This window comes from Euleptes europaea, chromosome 16 (genome assembly GCF_029931775.1).
Source record: "Euleptes europaea isolate rEulEur1 chromosome 16, rEulEur1.hap1, whole genome shotgun sequence".
NCBI lineage: Eukaryota > Metazoa > Chordata > Lepidosauria > Squamata > Sphaerodactylidae > Euleptes > Euleptes europaea.
Genome location: NC_079327.1, coordinates 48097874 through 48115587, shown reverse-complemented (window position 1 = coordinate 48115587; position 17714 = coordinate 48097874). Strand labels below are relative to the sequence as shown.

Below are 17714 nucleotides of genomic sequence, written 5' to 3'. Positions count from 1 at the left end.
GCTCCTGGGAAGCTTTTAGCTTCATCTCTTGTGTGCTTGGCAGTTCCTTTCTTTGCTACTCTTCCCAAACTATAATTACAAGAGGCACGCAATTGTCTTCAGCAATTGCCATGTCTGCCTCTAACAACTTGGGCAGGGAAGCAAGGTATCAAGGTTCCAGTTGCGCCAAGAATAGGCTCTGCATTGATCTGGAACAAGCAGACAAAGTTACGAGGCACTAAGCCCTTTTGTCTTCAACTTTAGTCAAGTCCAGTCCTCACATCAAGGCCCTGGTCCATGAATCAGTAAGGTTACAACCCACCCCCAACTCCTCAGTCCTTCATTTATAGACATAATCAAAGTAGCCAATGCCAACAGTTGTCGCAAAACAACTTGCTAACTCTTGTTACTGAGATCCCCTTGCCATGTTTTATTATCCCTTGGTTTGAGTTTTTCTTTAAAATGGTCTGATTCTTTTTACTTTTCAGTAAATTCTTAAAATAGACGGCCTGGTGCACAATTTAAACATGAGACATGCTTGGTGTTAAACTATTTCCCGATTACTAGCAGTTTTCTCATCTGCATTATCTAAAAGCTTTGAAGTTGTCTTTCTGAAAGGGAGAAAATCTCAAATGATGCCTGTTTTCATAAGAACACAGCAGGTAGGAAATGACGCAGCTGCAGTCTCCGCACAAGTCCTGTCACCGAGGGCATTTGCCAGTAAGATGGTATCTAATCGCTTCTACAAATAAGGTGAAGAGGCCATTTCTTCCCCTGTGCCTCTGTATATGCATGTATTTTCTAAAGTGTCACTCTACATGCAGCGTGACATTTGGATGAGCTTCCCCTGAGAGCTTAAAATGGAGGATTATAATAACATTGTTCCAAAATCTTTGGGTATTTGTAAACAGACTGCATATCTGTTGTTCTTCAACAACACATACAGTATTGAAAATGTTATGACTGAGGCGTGATTCAAATGTAGAAAAAGCACAGTCTTTTTCAGTGCACCTCTACTTGGAACTTCGTAGTAGCAATAGTAGCTGTTGTTGTGGTTTTCTTATTATTTATTGTGGCTGTTGTTGTTTTTTGCTGGTCAGTGACCATATTAATAAATTATGTTATGTTACATTACGTACTTGGAACTTCCTACCATGTCACTCTGTGGTTGTTTGGGCAGTCTTATCCAGTTCTGTATTGCTTTGTTTGTGGGCCACTCATGTTTTGGCCCAATGGGATTTCTTTGTAGCCAGCTGGCTGTCTGCCTCCTTGCCCATCCCCCCCATGCCCTTGGGTGTGGCAGACGCCCCCTCCTGTTTTTCAGAGTCCCTTGTCACACCTAAAGAGTCCCAGCTGCCTCAGAGACTATGTATGACACATACTGGATGAGAGAATTTTCCAGCCAAGTGGGAAAAACCTCACTAGGTGCTTTAAGGCTGTCCTTCTATCCTGGACAATGCCAAGCTTCAAAATAATTTTGGCCCCAAGATGAAAAGTGTATGTTTATGAACTCCAGCAGAGTAATGAGCAAGACAGGAATGGGTGAAGTCCAACTCAAATGGCTATCAGGAGCCACACAGAATGACTGGATCCTGTCTACTTGAACTGGAGGACCCTCTTGTGGAAGGAGGGGCAAAAAATCTGCCTCAGAAGAAATGCTCCAGCTGTTTTTGAGCTGAGTTGTACCTTGTAGAATGTAGCAGGTAAATACTCTTCCTAATCTTAATGATAAACACAACTCCTTTACTTACTTTTAGGCTATACATAATCCTTTTTCATTTGATATAATTATTACTGTAGGTTTCTGGTAAACCATATTCAGAAGATGTGCACTAACCACTACTGAGACTGCTAACCCAAATGAAAGGTAAGAAGGATAAGCCCCTAAAAAGAATATCAAACTATACTTAAAACGTTTTTTTAGAAAAGCAACAGCCATATATAAAAAAGCGAATCAAACAACTGCAAGTCTTTGAAGGACAGTCCAGTTATTTTAAACACAGTGCTGATTGATGTAACCAGAGAAATAGTCTAGTCTTCTGGTAATAATCAGTGATGGACAAAACCAGCTGATCTCAGTTACAGATAGGGTGGATCTTTAGGAATCTTTTGAGCCTTGTTGGAGAATTTGTGGGGAAAGGTCATTTTTCTCCCCTGAGAATCCTCTGAAGATCAAAAATGCCCAACTCAGGGAAAACTCTACCTTCACCACAGGCAGCCTTGCTAGTTCCCCATGTCTAGAACTCTAGAAATTGCAGCTTTCGATCCTTCTGGTAAATCAGTCAGGAAACCTAAAGAATTAACTACACATCCCAGAGTCAACAGTGGGCAAAAACACATGGTCGCTTTATCCTCCTTTAATCCCTGTTTCAGCCAGGATTCAGCCACGATTGAACGCATGCGTTCGATCCTGGCTAAAACAGGGATTAAAGGAGGATAAAGCGACCATGCGTTTTCGCCCAGTGTTGGTTCTAAGGATGTTTAAACAAAACTTTGATGCAGGGTAAAGACAAACATTCTTCAGATTAACTCTGGGAACTGGCTCTTATTCCTCCCAGCCCATGAGTTGGGAGGATTCTTTTTTTAAAAGATACTTCCCAGAATTATTATTAGCAAGAACAGGTAGAAACTGCCTGCTGCTTTAGTTTTAGTTGCTCTTTTTCCTTCTTCCTTCTCACATTCTCACAGCTTGGTAAGTTTGTAATAGGGTGTGGGGGGAGAGGGGAGGCAGGAATTGGCAAATAAGACAGCTGATGCCAAGCCACTGAGTGCCAAGCAAATTTTAGAGGTATTTATTTCATGCATTTTTATCCTGCCACAGCTCCTAAGATTTTACGGTAACATGCATCAGTCTCCCCCCTCTTTCATAACAACCCTGTGGAGTCAAGATGAGAGAGAGTCACCTAGCAAGCTTCACAGCAGTGTGGAGGACCAAGTATCTTCCAGATCCTAGTATGACCATTACACAAAACTGGCTTTTTTGGGTGTAGATTGCAACGAGCTCACAATGGCATGGGAATTTCTGAAGTATTACATTACAATACAATCATACAACGTCATTTAAAATAGGATGCTGATAGGAATTAAATAATCTTTAAAAAGCATGCATTTATGCAACTTTACCTTTTCAATTGCTTTTCTTTGTGTTTCTAAATCCATCCAAGTATTTTCCTTTTCCAACATGTCTATAAAAGCCCAACGAATCCCTTCAGTCAACTCTGCCATCTGGAACAAAGGTTTTCACAAATAAGAACTTGAGGAATGTGCAATGTCATAAAGAATACTGATCTTATTAAGCAAAGGACATCAGCATCTACAGCCAGTGCAGAGGTCACTGTGTATCTAGATGGGCATTCACATCCTCATCGTCTCAGAGCTCATCTGTATCCCACTGAACCCATCTGATGCCACTAGCTGTATGCAATTATAGGTGGATCAAGGCCTATGAATATATAAACAACATGCTCCATAGCCTACAGATTTCCTTTATTTACCTCCTGTTCTCCTTCTTCTGCTCAAGTCTATTGCATTTTGCTTTGAATTGTCAACTCTAATGACCAAGAGTCAGGTTTCCTGTCTATAATGCATATGATGCACTCCAAAATTTCACACAACTTGTTTTTTAAAGAGATCTTGTGTACAACTGAAGTTCCTGCAAATACATCGCATTCAACTTTTTACTTTACAAAAAATAATATTTGACAAATTCCAGCTTAAGGTGATCAGGGGATGATGTAAGAAACTGATATGGCATCACAACCCAGATCAAGATACTTGAATCACTGCCACTGCTATCTTTTGTTTATTTTCTATCTCAGAAAAGGAGGGAAACTGTATAAATGTGTTGCGTCCTTGCTGCTTGATTCTTGTTGAGTCACATTTGCTTCTTTGCATAGGCCTTTCTGTCTTTAAACTAGATTGCAAATCCTACGCACATTAACACTCATGCAGTGAAAAGTTGCTGGAATGTTTACAGGTATCTTGAACTATACAGGTGACCATACTAAGGTTCAAAGGAATTGAAATATTAGGACTGGAATAAAATATTAGGTTCCCAAAACATCTTCCAACTAGAACAGGTAAATGTTTACAAAGCAGGTTACTGATCTTCTACATGGCCTAGCTAAAGACAAAAGGAGCCCTGACTAGAGGGTTAGCTACTAGAAAAGAAACTAAAGCAATTTCAACTTGGACAAACCACTGATAATTGCAGACAACCTGCTTCAGCAAGGACAGAAAGGTATATACGCTGAGGAATTATGTTCCCCAAAGTATTTCTAGCAAAGCCAGGGAATCAGACACTTCAGGGCATCATTAAGGGGATGTGGCAAGAAGTGTTCTTCATTACTTTTGTTCTGAAGTGCAGGGAGGGGGAGAGAGAAAAGAACCAACACAACAATGGAGAACACAGTACTTAATGAAATGCTAATCAGTTACTTTGGCCATCTCTGACTCAGAAGTGTCAGGTTTTGTGGTACATAAGGCTTTAACTCTTACTGGTTGATGGAGTCTGTGGATCCGGTCCTCCCATTCTTTCAGCCCACCAGTTAAGATTTGCCTCTCAAGCTCTGCTCTCTGTGCCCCTGATTTCAGAGGTAGGCAGGTTGTGACTAGAGACAGGGTATTTTACATGATGGCACCTCCCCTTTGAGGCTCACCTGACACCTGCTTTACTATATTTTAGGTGCCAGGCCAAAGCACATTTTTCTTTACCCAGTCTTTTAATTAGGGGTTTATCTTAACACCTTTATAATGGTCTGATTCTGGTCTGAGGTCTGTTTTATGGATCATTTTTATCCCATGGCTTGTTTTAATGACTTTTTGTTTTGTGTGTGTAAACTGCTGTCAAGTTGCATCCAACTTATGGCTACCCAGTAGAGTTTTCAAGGCAAAAGACTAACAGAGTTGGTTTGCCATTGCCTTCTGCTGCATCGCAACCCTGATATTCCTTGGTGGTCTCCCATCCAAGTACTTGCCAGTACCAGCCTTGCTTAGCTTCTGAGGCCTGCCGAGATCAGGCTAGCCTGGGCCATCCAAGCCAGGGCTGTTGTTTTATACATTATACATTGTTGTTTACATTATTTTAAATGTAAGCTATCTCAAGCAGGACTCAGAAGAGGTGGCATAGAGATAACCTAAATAAATAAATTTTACCAGGCTGAAGGTTCAATCTAAACAGGAAACTCCCACCAAATGGCTAGTGCCACTATTTTTATTGTATTGTTTGCACTTTTTGAAGTGTATTTCTGTGTTGTATTTTGTCATGTACATTGATTTCTTTTACATGCCAGATATTTTGCATGTTTTTTATGCCTGTATTTTGCAATGTTTCATTTCCCCTTTGTCAGTAATGGCCAGGAAAGCTTGAGTTAGAGGCAGGCGCTGTTTTTTTCTTCTCCCACATCATTCGGCTCTTCAGTAGCCTGTTATGTTCAGGTGTGTAGCATGAGATAAGTGGTAGGTGAATCATCCACCTGACTGCAAGCTTTGATATTGACCTGAATTGATGTCTTTTCTTAAACGACTGGAGGCAATTATAGCATTTCATTATTATGATTTATTAGAAGAAGAGGAAGAAGAGTTACTGTCCTTTTAATATTATACAAGTTTTATACAATATAGAAATCAGTACAGACTCGGCATTAAATATGGCCGAGCATTAAACAGTCTGGAGTAAACTGCATCCAAGGGATGCAGAACTTAGAAAATATTGATGGCTGAATATTGTATCAATTAACTAAGTACACTAATGAGGTGAACTCCTTGTACTTGGAGGCTGCCAGTTCGTATTCTAGCTGTACAATTGGACCCTGGTGTATATTTGAGATTTTATGCACCAGCTGTAACAGTAGGGGAGAGGAAAGAAATCTATTCATACCATCAGAGTTGTTATCAAAATTGCTCAGGCGTAGGTGTATGAAATACTGCCTAGACTGTGAGTCAAAAAACAGTGCTATATTTAGACACACATAATATCTCTTTGATAAAAGGAGGGGAGACCAGAAGATATCCAGGGCATGAGCTCATCGGTGACTAAACCTGAAAACGCCATCCTTCCTATAATTCATTATTTCTTTATCATTAATTCATTAATTCTTTCACTAGAAAGGGAGGAAGGGTGTTTGACAATATCCATGTTGCTGAAAAACAGGATGAAAAGAAAAGGAAAGAATGAACAAAAGATGCTACATGTTAGATGGGGAAGAAATCAACATGGTATGCAGTTTACAATTCAAATTTTATTCATATTTTCTCCCAAGTAAATCTCACTGACTGCATCCAAAGACTACAATATTAGTAAGTGTGATTTACTTCTGAGTAAACATTCATATGGTCAGGTCATTAGTCAAATAATTAAAGGTCTAGCTCCTGTAATTTCTGCAAGTAATTTGGTATCTCTAGTCCATTTGAAAAAACAGAATTTTAATAAACAGCACTGAAGAATACCTGTAAAGTAATATGAAGAATTACAAAACAACTGAAGATGCATAGGAGCAGGACTATTGTTCTGCAGTGAAATACATCCATCATATGTATAAAGTCACAGGTTTAATATTGGCCATCTTGTTAAAGGGCCTTCATAGAAGAGTTGAAAAAGGTGATAATAGAGAACTGTTGCTGATGACACTCAACAATACTGAACTAAATTAACCACCTGTATGATTGACAGCCAATTCCTGAGGTGTAGGGCTGCCTCCAAAGAAGGTTTTGCTCCTCCTCCAACTGAGGCCGAAACCTTCCCCTTCCCTGGAAAACCAGTGCAACTGCTCTATAGGGTTGCATGGGGATATGCCCCGGGAACGCCCCCAGGAGGACAGACAAGGAAGTGCACAGTCAGGACGCCGGCATGAGGTTGTGCCGGTGTCCTTGGCGGCACTGCCACGGCAGCGCCGGGAAGTTGGCGTCTGGGTCCCCCCGCTGGCATCCGTGCCACCCTTGGTGGTGTAAGTGGCAGGGGCCCAAACACTGATGGGGGCCCAAACACCGATGCAGCCCCTTCCTGGCCTCCTAGGGACTTTCATTCTTAAGGCTCAGGACTGGGCTGTGAGAGTTGCACCTACAAACAGACCCTGCTTAGATAAACAGTCTATTCTCTTAAGCCTTGTAGTATGAGAGTTTGTGAGTGCAAACCTATGTACATGCACCAGGATTTAGTTCTAATCCTTCTCTAACAGGCTTTCAATATATGTCCTCCTTACTAAGTCCTTGGAAATTTGCAACAATTGTCCTCTTCATAAATACAAATGTCATCCCACACAATTTTGTCCTTGTGTCTTCGTGAAGGGTGCTCTGACAAACTAGGATATAAACACTCAATTATGACTAGGGCGAGAAGCAGAAGAATTAGATATTGGTGAGGAAGCTCTCAAGGCCCCCTTCAGCTGTAGTTGCCAACTAATGTTCTGAAAAAGTATATAAGGACGTGATCACAGAATGGTTGCAATTACATACATTTGAGTATGGGATTGGACAGCTGTGAGTCTGATGGGTGTAAACAGCAAATAAGGTTCTGAGAACTCTGCTAGATGCGCATAGGACAGACATGCACAAAAAGGAGTGTTCTAAAAGCTTGTTAAATTTCCTGCTTGATTTTTTTTTCTTTACACTTTTACCCATTTCTCAGTTGGATGGCTAGTAGAAACCACAAGAGGCCATTGTTCAAGACGGACTATGTGTTTCAAGCTCCTGTCTTTAGAGGCGGCTCAGGTATGTGGCTAGTGTGTAAGGTAAACCTTAACTTTATTCTATATGACCAAACATTATGCAGTCTAGGGCCTACTACTACTGCAATGCATGAGGTGGAAGGCAGAGGTGAACTCTTCCAGGATCCATCCAAACTATGTTTTAGCCTTTCCCTTTTCTGTGAAGTTCTGAGACTTAATAAATTACCATTGAGAGAGAAATGGCTTCCAGAAAAACTCCTCAAGTTGGGGACAGGGTTGCTCCACCTCACACATGCATGCCTTTCTTTAAAACTGAACAATCCCTTGCTTTTAGAGAATCAGCAGCGCCCTGGTTAGGTAGGGTTGCCAGCTCCGGGTTTGGAAATACCTGGAGAGTTTGGGGGTGGAGCCTGAGGAGGGCGGGGTTTGGAGGGACTTCAATGCAATAGCATTCAATTGCCTAAGCAGCTATTTTTTCCAGGCGAACTGATCTCTTGTCATCTGGAGATCAGTTGTAATACTGGAGATCTCTAGCCACCACCTGGAGGTTGGCAACCCAATGGTTAAGCACTTACCTCCTCCTCCTCCCTCTTGTCCCTTTCTCTTAGGTCTTTTTCTTGTTTCCCCAAGTTAAATTTAATGTCTACTTTTACTCTGTTCTGGTTATTGATCCATATTTCTGCCCTGTTGATTATCTCTAGTGTTACCCTCTGGACACTGACATATAAAAATCTTTTTAAACTCTTGAAACCAGTATCACATTTTGGGAACACTATCTTTTTGTTGGCAAGATTCTTCCCAAATTGCTTTCCAATCCAGAGGCTCTTAATCCTGCAATAACTCAGGTCTAATCCCATGTGTTCATACCATAATTTTTACTTTATGGAAGAATAGAACCATTCTTTTAAAAAACAATGAAATACATAAGAACTTACCATTTCCCTCTTGTCTTCTTGGAAATGAAGATCTACAAACATTCTGCCAACAACATAAGGGAGAGCGCTTTCCACAAAGTTTACACATTTATCCCACTGAGGCTCTAATGAAGTCGTCCCCTGCATTATCTGTTTTTGATTTAAGATTAGTAAATCATAATGGGCTTCCTTAGGAAAACATTATTTGTCAATGTATTTTTTTAAAAATCATGTATTTGGTTACAGACAAACTGGTTCAGATTAAAATCTTCACAAAAATCTCAGCAAACATCAGGTTTACCTGCCTGAAATTAGCCAAAGGTCCACCAAAGAACTAACCTATATCCTTGTTTATACCATAAAGGCATGTACAATGTACAGAAGGAAGTCATTTCCCCCAATCCAGCTAACATTAGCTGTGATTAGGAGCCAAACTAGATGTCATGTGGCAGCCATGTTTGTTTAGTTAAGTATCTGCGTTGTTAACCTATAAATTGAGAGGCAATTCTAAATTTTATGTGTGAAGGAAGATAAAGTGTTCCCCATATCTCACTATCTTCCTTCAGTCATATTTTCTTATAAATAGATACCTGCATTTCCACCAGCACTGGTTCCATAAAGGAATATAGAAAGCATGTGAATAACATATGTGGCAGATCCCACATGTGACCTAAGTCTCACCGAAGCCCAACTCAACTGTGACCACAACATGGTGGGAAGAGGGGCTCCTGAGAGGAAATGGCCCCTGCAGAGAAGGGTTTTGTGGTTGTTAGGAAAGTATGTCGGGTCCAGGAAACTTTGACCAGATTTGTTAGAAATAGTAATGTGTATAGCTTGGCACCATTTGAAACCAATGGGAGAAGCTAATCACAACTAATTCGGGTCTTATTAGCATCAGTGAGACTTGGGGCACAGTAAAAGCAGCCACATCTGTTGTTCACATGCCTGCCATATTCACATATGAAACAAGCACTGGTGGAGGTGTGGGCATCTAATTTTTATCAGACAGTTTGAGTGAGGGAACATAGTGAGGCATGGGGAGCACTATGTTTGGCCAGGAAACCCAGACCCGACTCATTAGAAATCATAATGTAAAGTTTGGCCAAAAGTCAACAGCACTAAGTTTAGCTGGATTGGGACCTATTCCTATAATGACTTCCAGTACATGCACAAAACTGAAATAAACACAAATTTTCACCATTCATGCATTTAAAGAGCCACATCCTCTCTGACAGAGAGATTAATGTCCATAAGAGTAACAAATATGACAATTTTAAATCAACAAGTTGGGAGAAACACAATTTCTTAGATTTGTATATTTAACATTTTCTGACAAACCTTTTGAAGATATCTCAAGAATGTCAGGATTTACCAAACAAATGGAACATAACAGAGCTTCAGAATTTTGATAATTATTTGAAGTCTTCAATCTCTAATACATTTCTAGCAGCATTCAGCACATTACAAAGCTCCAACCAATGACCTTGCCCATTCTCTCTGTTCCATACTACTAGCAAATGAAAATCACACCTGACAGAAACAGGATTATGAAATTAAGGGAGAAAGGCTTGGATGTACAAAAAGGATAGTTTTGTTAACTTCCTGGAAGCAGAGATATGAAATGTTTCAGGAATACAGCCCACTCTGGTTCCCGGTGACCTGAGCTCTGGAGGGGCCAGAGATAATGTTTAACCCTTATTAAAGCTTCCATTGTCTAAACAACTCAGAGACTTATGACTAAAGATCTCCACCACCACTGCACAGGAGTCTGATTGTCTGACCTGCAGAAGGGCCAAATGGAGTTATGGTAATTCGGGACATCTGGCTATCAATTCCAGGCAATGGTTTCATAGTCACAGATGACATACTAATATCAATATCTCATACTTACCCTTGAAAATTCCAGCCACCTATATTGGAAACGTCGACTGAGGTTAAATATTCTTGCATAAACCATTCTCCATACCAAGTAGTTGGCAATAGTCCTGTCAAACCAGACACATCTTTATGTCAGACAGTTAAGCTCATGTGTCATAATGTACAGCTGTCTGATACTTTAGATGAATACACAAATAGTTTGTTTTTTTTAGATGATTGTGCTCTCTCTGACGGCAGCAACTTCACCTTGAAAATTAATGAACAATGACCAAACTGACAAAAACCTATTATTCAGAAGAGATTGCACGATAGCAGCCATTTGGTCTGTGACTGAATGCTGGGATAATTCATTCAAGAATATTTCGACCATTTAATATCTAGAGCAGCAATGTGGCAATAATGCTTCTCTGCAAGGAGAGATTTTTCACCGAGTACTTGTTGCTTTTAAAAACAAGAATAACAATCAAAATCAGGAATAATGTAACACACAAAAATCCATGGAAAATTTTGCCCAGTAGTTTAAGAATATGAGTAAGAATCACTAGAGATCTTGCAATTACATTCAGGAAGTATTGTATGGGATCCATCACAAAATCCCCAGTGCCAGAAGGGATTTCATTAGCAGAGCAAAACTTCACTCAATCCTCTTGCTGCAGACCAAGACACACACACACTGAAATGCTGTTCTTGGGGGTGGGGGACCCCAAGGAACAGCATGGGGGGGGGGGTCAGTCATCAGCCACAGGAGAAAGGAGTCAGCAAAAATCACACACACCACTTCCATTAGCAGAAATTTCCACTGGATTTAAACCTATGCCAGGAGGCAACATCAGGGCTAAGCCTCAGCTGATACAGAGCCATTTGACATAATAGCCTCTTCAATAGTGAGTCACCACAACCAGTCCATATGCATATGGGAAAACAAACAGTTTTGTGAGACCATAAAACTAAGAGATTTATTCTAGCATAAATTTATCTACAAATGGGATCAGAGTTTCCAGGGTGGGGTAGACACGAGACTGCCAAATGGGTTTTAAATCTTCCAGTTCAGAAATTAAGCTTCTGAGAACACGGCCATTTGTGCAGAATCTAGTGACACTTTTGTAGTTCACAGTCATTCACCTGAAGCTTCAGCATAGCTGGATCTCTTAACATTAATGCTCAGAAACATTAAAAACACATTTTCAGACTCAGCACTGGCAGTAAAACAGTACACTTTTCTCTAAGCTTTTTGGCAGCATTAGCCTTTTACACATAATGAAAGATATCCAATGATATATCAACTCCATAAAATTTTTGCAAGCAAGCTGATGCTATTTGTAATGATTTAATAGCACAGTACTACGCCCATATTCCTGAGAAAAATATCGCAGCTTAGAATACGATTATCGTCTGTATAACATTTAAGGCTGTGGTGTTAATTTTAATCAAGATTGTTAGATTCGTCTGCAATTAACTGGGCACTGTTCCCAATGTTTGTGTTCAGTCTTGGAAAGTCTTGGAAAACAGTGAGCTGTATCACTGCTTTCGGAGTCATTCCAAGCTTCAGCACGTCAGAAAGATTTGTCTGCCATTGGGAGAAGACTTGCAAGAGATTTTGTGGAGCCTTTCCAAGGAAGCCTTAAACTGCATTTGCGTGTCACAAACAAACCAGAGTTTATTTGCAATGAGCATGAACTTGGCTTACGTTAAGCCTTGTGTATGACACATAATATAGGCAAAATAAAAAATGGTACCTCAATATTTATGTTATCTGCAAAGCTAAACTAGCAACTTTACAAGTAATGTAATTCTTGGTGTTTCCTGTTTGACTGAGGTATAAATTTCTTGAAACATAAATGTAATTCTGACTTGGAAGAGCCAGAATAATTTTTCATTATGTCTTTTTTGTAAGGGAATCATGATTCCAAAGAAATCAGGACATTCCTTGGCAACATTCACAGTTCTCAATGTCTTAGCAGCATGTTTTCAATTAGAGAAAATTGGATCTATAGTTCCAAAGGAGAAAGAGTTTGCAGTTACATATTCCCTATGGTAAGGGGCTGTGGTTCAGTAGTACCACATGCGTTCATTCAAGTCCCTAGTTCAATCCCAGGATTTCAAGCAGCCGGTATTGGAAAATTACTTTTTGTACCTGAGATCCTAGATAGCCATTTTCAGCCAGACTAGAAAAAACTGAATTAAATAGACCAATTGACTCATTTATTATAAGGCAACTTCCTGTGTTCATATGATAGACAGCATAATCCTAAAAGTGGGGTGGGGGAAATTGGCTCAGGGAGCAGACTGACACTTATGCTGGTGTTTCTCTGAGATATGCTGGTGTAAGGGGCAGTTCCGCCAGCACAAGACCCCAGTGCCATTGCCCTGTTCTCGGGCACTGCCATCATAGTGGGCGGCTCATGGGGCATGGCCAGAGTTAGGCCACTTCCAAAGTCCTTTCAGCCTGGGAACACCCCCTGACAGAAGTGCAAAACTGCACCAACAAAAAAGGTGGCATAGCCCATAGGTGCCTGTTAAGCTGAAAAAAACAAGTTTCTGCAGTGACCATGCCCATGAGGGTCCAAGCAGCTCAGGATGCTAAGGGAACAACCAGTCACCTCCCTCTCCTGCAGCAGCCAATCCCCCTCCCTAGCACCAAATCATGCGCTACCAAAAACCCAGCTAGGACACTCACAGGTCACGAGGTAGGGCATGTGGCACAGGACTGTCTGACAGCTCCTTGCTGAGCAGACATAGGCAAGTGCCAAGGAACCTTGGTGGCGGGAACAGCACAGAGAGGGCACTTAGCAGTTGGCCAGCACTTTGCGCCAACACAGGGACAGTAAAGTCCACACTCCATGGCTGACCAGTTCTCCCAGTTCTGAACTCTAACAGGTACCCATCTACAGAGGAAGGACCCAAAGGGGTGACCACATGCTACAGGTTAGCAGGGGTCTGTTCCCACAGCCTCCTTCTCTCTTTCCTTCTGCCAGTGGTGCAAGACACCCTGGCAACTCTGCCTCCCGTACCCAAGTGCTGGGATCGGTCCCTTTCTCTCATCTCCTTCCACCTGGTCCCACGAACAGAATTTTGAAAAAAATAATGAAAAAATGAGACCCAGTGTTGTGTAGCAGTTAGAGTGTTAGACTAGGATCAAAGAAATCCAGGTTCAAGGCCCCAGTCTGTCATAGAAGCTTGCTGGGTGTTCTTGGGCCAGTCACATACTCTCAACCTAACCTACCTCACAAGATTGCTGTGAGGACAAAGTGGAAGAGAATGGTCTAAACGATTCTGGGTCCCCATTGAGAACCTAATAATAGTGGTAATAGTGATGGTAATAGTGATGGCAAGGTAATAGTGAAGGTAATAGTGATGACAAGCCAGTACCTTGCACCTTAAAAGTGTCAGATAAATAGAAAAAGAACTTCGATTTCAGCTTATTTGTGAGTTAGCTGGGGCATAAATAATGATACAAGGAGTATGAAATAACCAGTCTGAAGCCACTGCTTCTTGTTGCATGTGCTCATTATCAGGGAGTTCCCTCATCTGTCCATTCACACCACTTAATTATTGTTTGAACATAGTGGCAGAAATAACTGTGAGCATCAGGTTGCTGTTGGAAATGGAGTCCACCCTCAAAAGTGGGCTGAGCACAAGAACATTTTATTCAAGACCAGTTATACAACGTATCGGAAATGCTTACTTTTTTCTTTCACTTTCTAGTATTCTGAACAAATCTTTGAAGTACTGGGGCACACGAACAATCACATTCTCTGAAGCATCTATATCCTTAAGGTGAGGATAGAGCTTAGTGTCAATCACCTTCTTGATATACCCCAGCCAATCAAACTGGAAGACAAATAAAGATGCAATTATTGTCTCTTACAACTAGGAAAGAAAGCTCCTACTATTCTTACTTGCCTATAATTAGCTAAATGACAAAAGTTTTGCTAATTTCAAGAAGATCACTGCACAACATTGCACATATATTGGAACATAAATAAAAATGCAGCTGTATTTAAAATAGTGAACACCTGTTTCTACTAATTTCATTTAAATTGCCATCTTATGCACGTCTGAAGCACCTTTCATTTTGAAAAGGTAAATTACACAGTCCAATCAGGAATTAATACAGTCATTTTCCAATTAACTTCAACCAACCTGTGGGATCATGGTGCTAAGCTCTGATAGGTTCATTTTGTTGTACATAGATTCACTGGTTCGATTCTCATGTGTAATGATTATCTGCAGAATACAAATGCAAACGAATTATTATCATCCTTGAGATATCTACTGTGTTTTTGGTAACTTTCATAGATCTATTAATAAATACTTTCTGGAAACTACCGTATGTCCTAAATGCATTAATTTACTGCTGATTTAAAGAAAATCCATTATTTAAATTCGTTACTAGGTCAGTAGCAAAGATCCCCTTCCATATTTAAATATTTTAGATACATTTTGCTCCATGTAATTCTATAGTAAATGTAACACATTTTATCTGGATTTATCCACCCATCCATCCATCTATCCATCTATCCATTCATTCCTGCCTTGCTTCGTAATACCCAACTACTTCAAATACGCCGTGACCTGGGTAGTCCAGACTAGCCTGATCTCATCAGATCTCGGAAGCTAAGCAGGGTCAGCCCTAGTTGGTATTTGAATGGGAAACCACCAAGGAAGTCCAGGGTTGCTATGCAGAGGCAGGTACTGGCAAGCCACCTCTGAATGTTTACTGACTTGAAAACCCTACAGTGTTGCCATAAGTCAGCTGTGACTTGACAGCACTATCCACTACAACCTCAAATATATTATAGGGCCAGTCAGTTCTAGATCTAGAAAACCCACTGACTAGTGGATTGCAAAGGAATCCTTTTGAACAATTGAGGCTGTTGTCACAATTTAAATTAGAGGCTGTTGTCACAATTTAATTTAGCATGCAATTAAAATGAAACCTACTCCATGAAGTTTCTTGCCGCTGAGAGCCAGTGGCACATGGCTGCCCTTGCTGCCAAAAGACCCAGTCAGTTGAAAAACATGAAGTAAATGAAACTCTGAATTGCTTTCAAGAGTTTACATAATTGTCCATGTCATTAGTCCCTCTTCCAACTTCCATGTGGGTTAAGGTTGTCCCAAAAAATCATCCAAAGGATCAGGAGAAAGAACCAGTCATACCACACCACTGGTCCACAACATAACCTCTGACTAGCTTGCGGGATTAAGTGACTCACTTTATCATTGGCCTGAAGAGCTTTCCACATGCTGTCTCTATTCTCTTCTTCTCTTGACCAGTGGCCAAGGGCTTTCCCCTATCCACATACCAAACTCTTTGTGGTTCAACCCAAACTACTTTCAACATTAAAATCCATAGTAGCTTACCAGTCTACCTTAGCACCAGTTTTAATTCCAGTCACGTTTGTCATATCTTTAATAACATCTGGGTTTGATCCCTTTACCCTCAGTTACTTGAATCAAATGCTGTGCACTAAACAACACTACATGACTGGCCCACAAAGCCATCTCCTCTTTCATTGCACATTTCAAATAAGCACTGAAAATAAACCTTTTTAAAAAACTAAGTGCTAGAGCATAAAACATTCCTGCATTTAGAAAAAGCAAAAATATAGGAGTTACACTGCCCAAAGAATGCGGTAATGTCGTCACTAAAAATATCTTTATCTTTTTGTAGTATAATTTAATGTAATCCAAAAGCTGTAGTTGTGTCTGTTGAACAACAAAACAGATGAGCAGCCTGCCACTGACCACCCACACCTGCTTTTCTTGAAACATGTATTCACTTGCACTCATTAGTGACCTGAAAGAGAACAATGTTAAACAGTTCCCCATCGGGTGCGTGTATTTATGCTCCCTCGTTGCTATTTTACTATGCCAATAAAGGTGTCTGAATCTACACACACAACCTCTTCAAGTCTTCCTGTTCCCAACCCCTACAGATACCCTGGCTGTCACCAGCCTAGTTGAAATCACATATTTTAGAAGGGCACTAACCTCAGCAATTTTTACTTCCAACTTAAGCACAGACTTCATGTCCATCTCTGCACGCGAAGCATTGGCACCCAAAAGCACTGCAGTATCCACCATGAATTGCAGCAGAGCATCTCTGTACTGTAACGGGAGAAGACTTCAATAACTTTTACAGTGTTCAAAACAAATTAAGATTTTGCCCCCAATTCATATTGCACACCAAACAACACATGAAAAGTAAATAATCAAAAGTCAACCAGAATACTATTTTCTTATTTTCATGCTATTCTGCTCCATATTAGCGACTCCAAAATATTGGTGCAACTCAGGCAGGTACTCCTGGGATTTTGGCAAGCAAGAAGACAAACTTGGGCCATGCCTAGAATGGCTTTATGTGGTAGGAAGTTACTGAATTAATAAAACATAGCTTTTAAAATTATGTATTTGTTTGTTTCTTCGACTTTATGCCACCCTTTCCCAACAAGTCAGGCTTAAGGCGGCTTACAGCAAAATCCAGCAGCAATTTTAAAACATAACTAATTGCAATTTTAAACTCCTCAGTATCTATTTAAAATTCCAATGGCACCCCTTAAAATAGGGATGCCAGGTCCCTCTTCGCCACCGGCGGGAGATTTATGGGACGGAGCCTGAAAAGGGTGGGATTTGGAGAGGGGAGGGACTTCCATGCCATAAAGTTCAATTGCCAAAGTGGCCATTTCCTCCAGGTGAACTGATCTCTATTGGCTGGCGATCAGTTGAATTGAATTGAATAAATTTATTTACGGCAAAAGCCAGAATAAGGAGATTAGTTGTATTAGCAGGAGATCTCCAGCTATAACCTGGAGGTTGGCAACCCTACCTTAAAATCATATTGCAATAGTGGAAGCCAACCAGAGGGGAAAGAATAAGGGAGGGAAAGAACACGATACCCTCAATAGGGAAGGGATGGGAATAAAAATAGGTAAAATATAAATAAAAAGTAGGTAAAAGAGAGAGGAGGGAGGGAGGGAGAAACCATTGCTGTCCTCAACCATAGGCCTGGTGGAACATCTCAGTCTTACAGGCCTTGCAGAATTGCATCAAGTCCCTATAGAAACAATGCTCAGAGGCTGGAAAACACTCCTATTCAGTGGTGTTCACGTTTAGCCAATACAGATTTATTTGAATTCTCAGACCACCCATCAGCGTGCATGGAAAATACAATATTTGGAAATGGAAAAGGATATTGAAACGTGTTCTTTTACATATTGTTATAGTCTTGTATGTAGAGTTGGATTATGGAATTCACTTCTGCTGAATGTAGTGTAGA

At 40.6% G+C, this 17714-nt stretch overlaps 1 protein-coding gene across 1 annotated transcript in view; it reads right to left on the bottom strand.

The window, feature by feature from the left end:
• PHEX (phosphate regulating endopeptidase X-linked) overlaps nucleotides 1-17714 on the bottom strand; it is a 154559-nt gene that overhangs the window by 76180 nt on the left and 60665 nt on the right. The window contains exons 7-12 of the mRNA XM_056861762.1: nucleotides 16430-16546; nucleotides 14579-14662; nucleotides 14121-14266; nucleotides 10449-10542; nucleotides 8579-8707; nucleotides 3103-3204 (exon numbers count right to left, since the gene is read on the bottom strand). Of these exons, the coding sequence (XP_056717740.1) occupies nucleotides 3103-3204; nucleotides 8579-8707; nucleotides 10449-10542; nucleotides 14121-14266; nucleotides 14579-14662; nucleotides 16430-16546 (672 nt within the window). The remainder of the gene's footprint in view (nucleotides 1-3102; nucleotides 3205-8578; nucleotides 8708-10448; nucleotides 10543-14120; nucleotides 14267-14578; nucleotides 14663-16429; nucleotides 16547-17714) is intronic.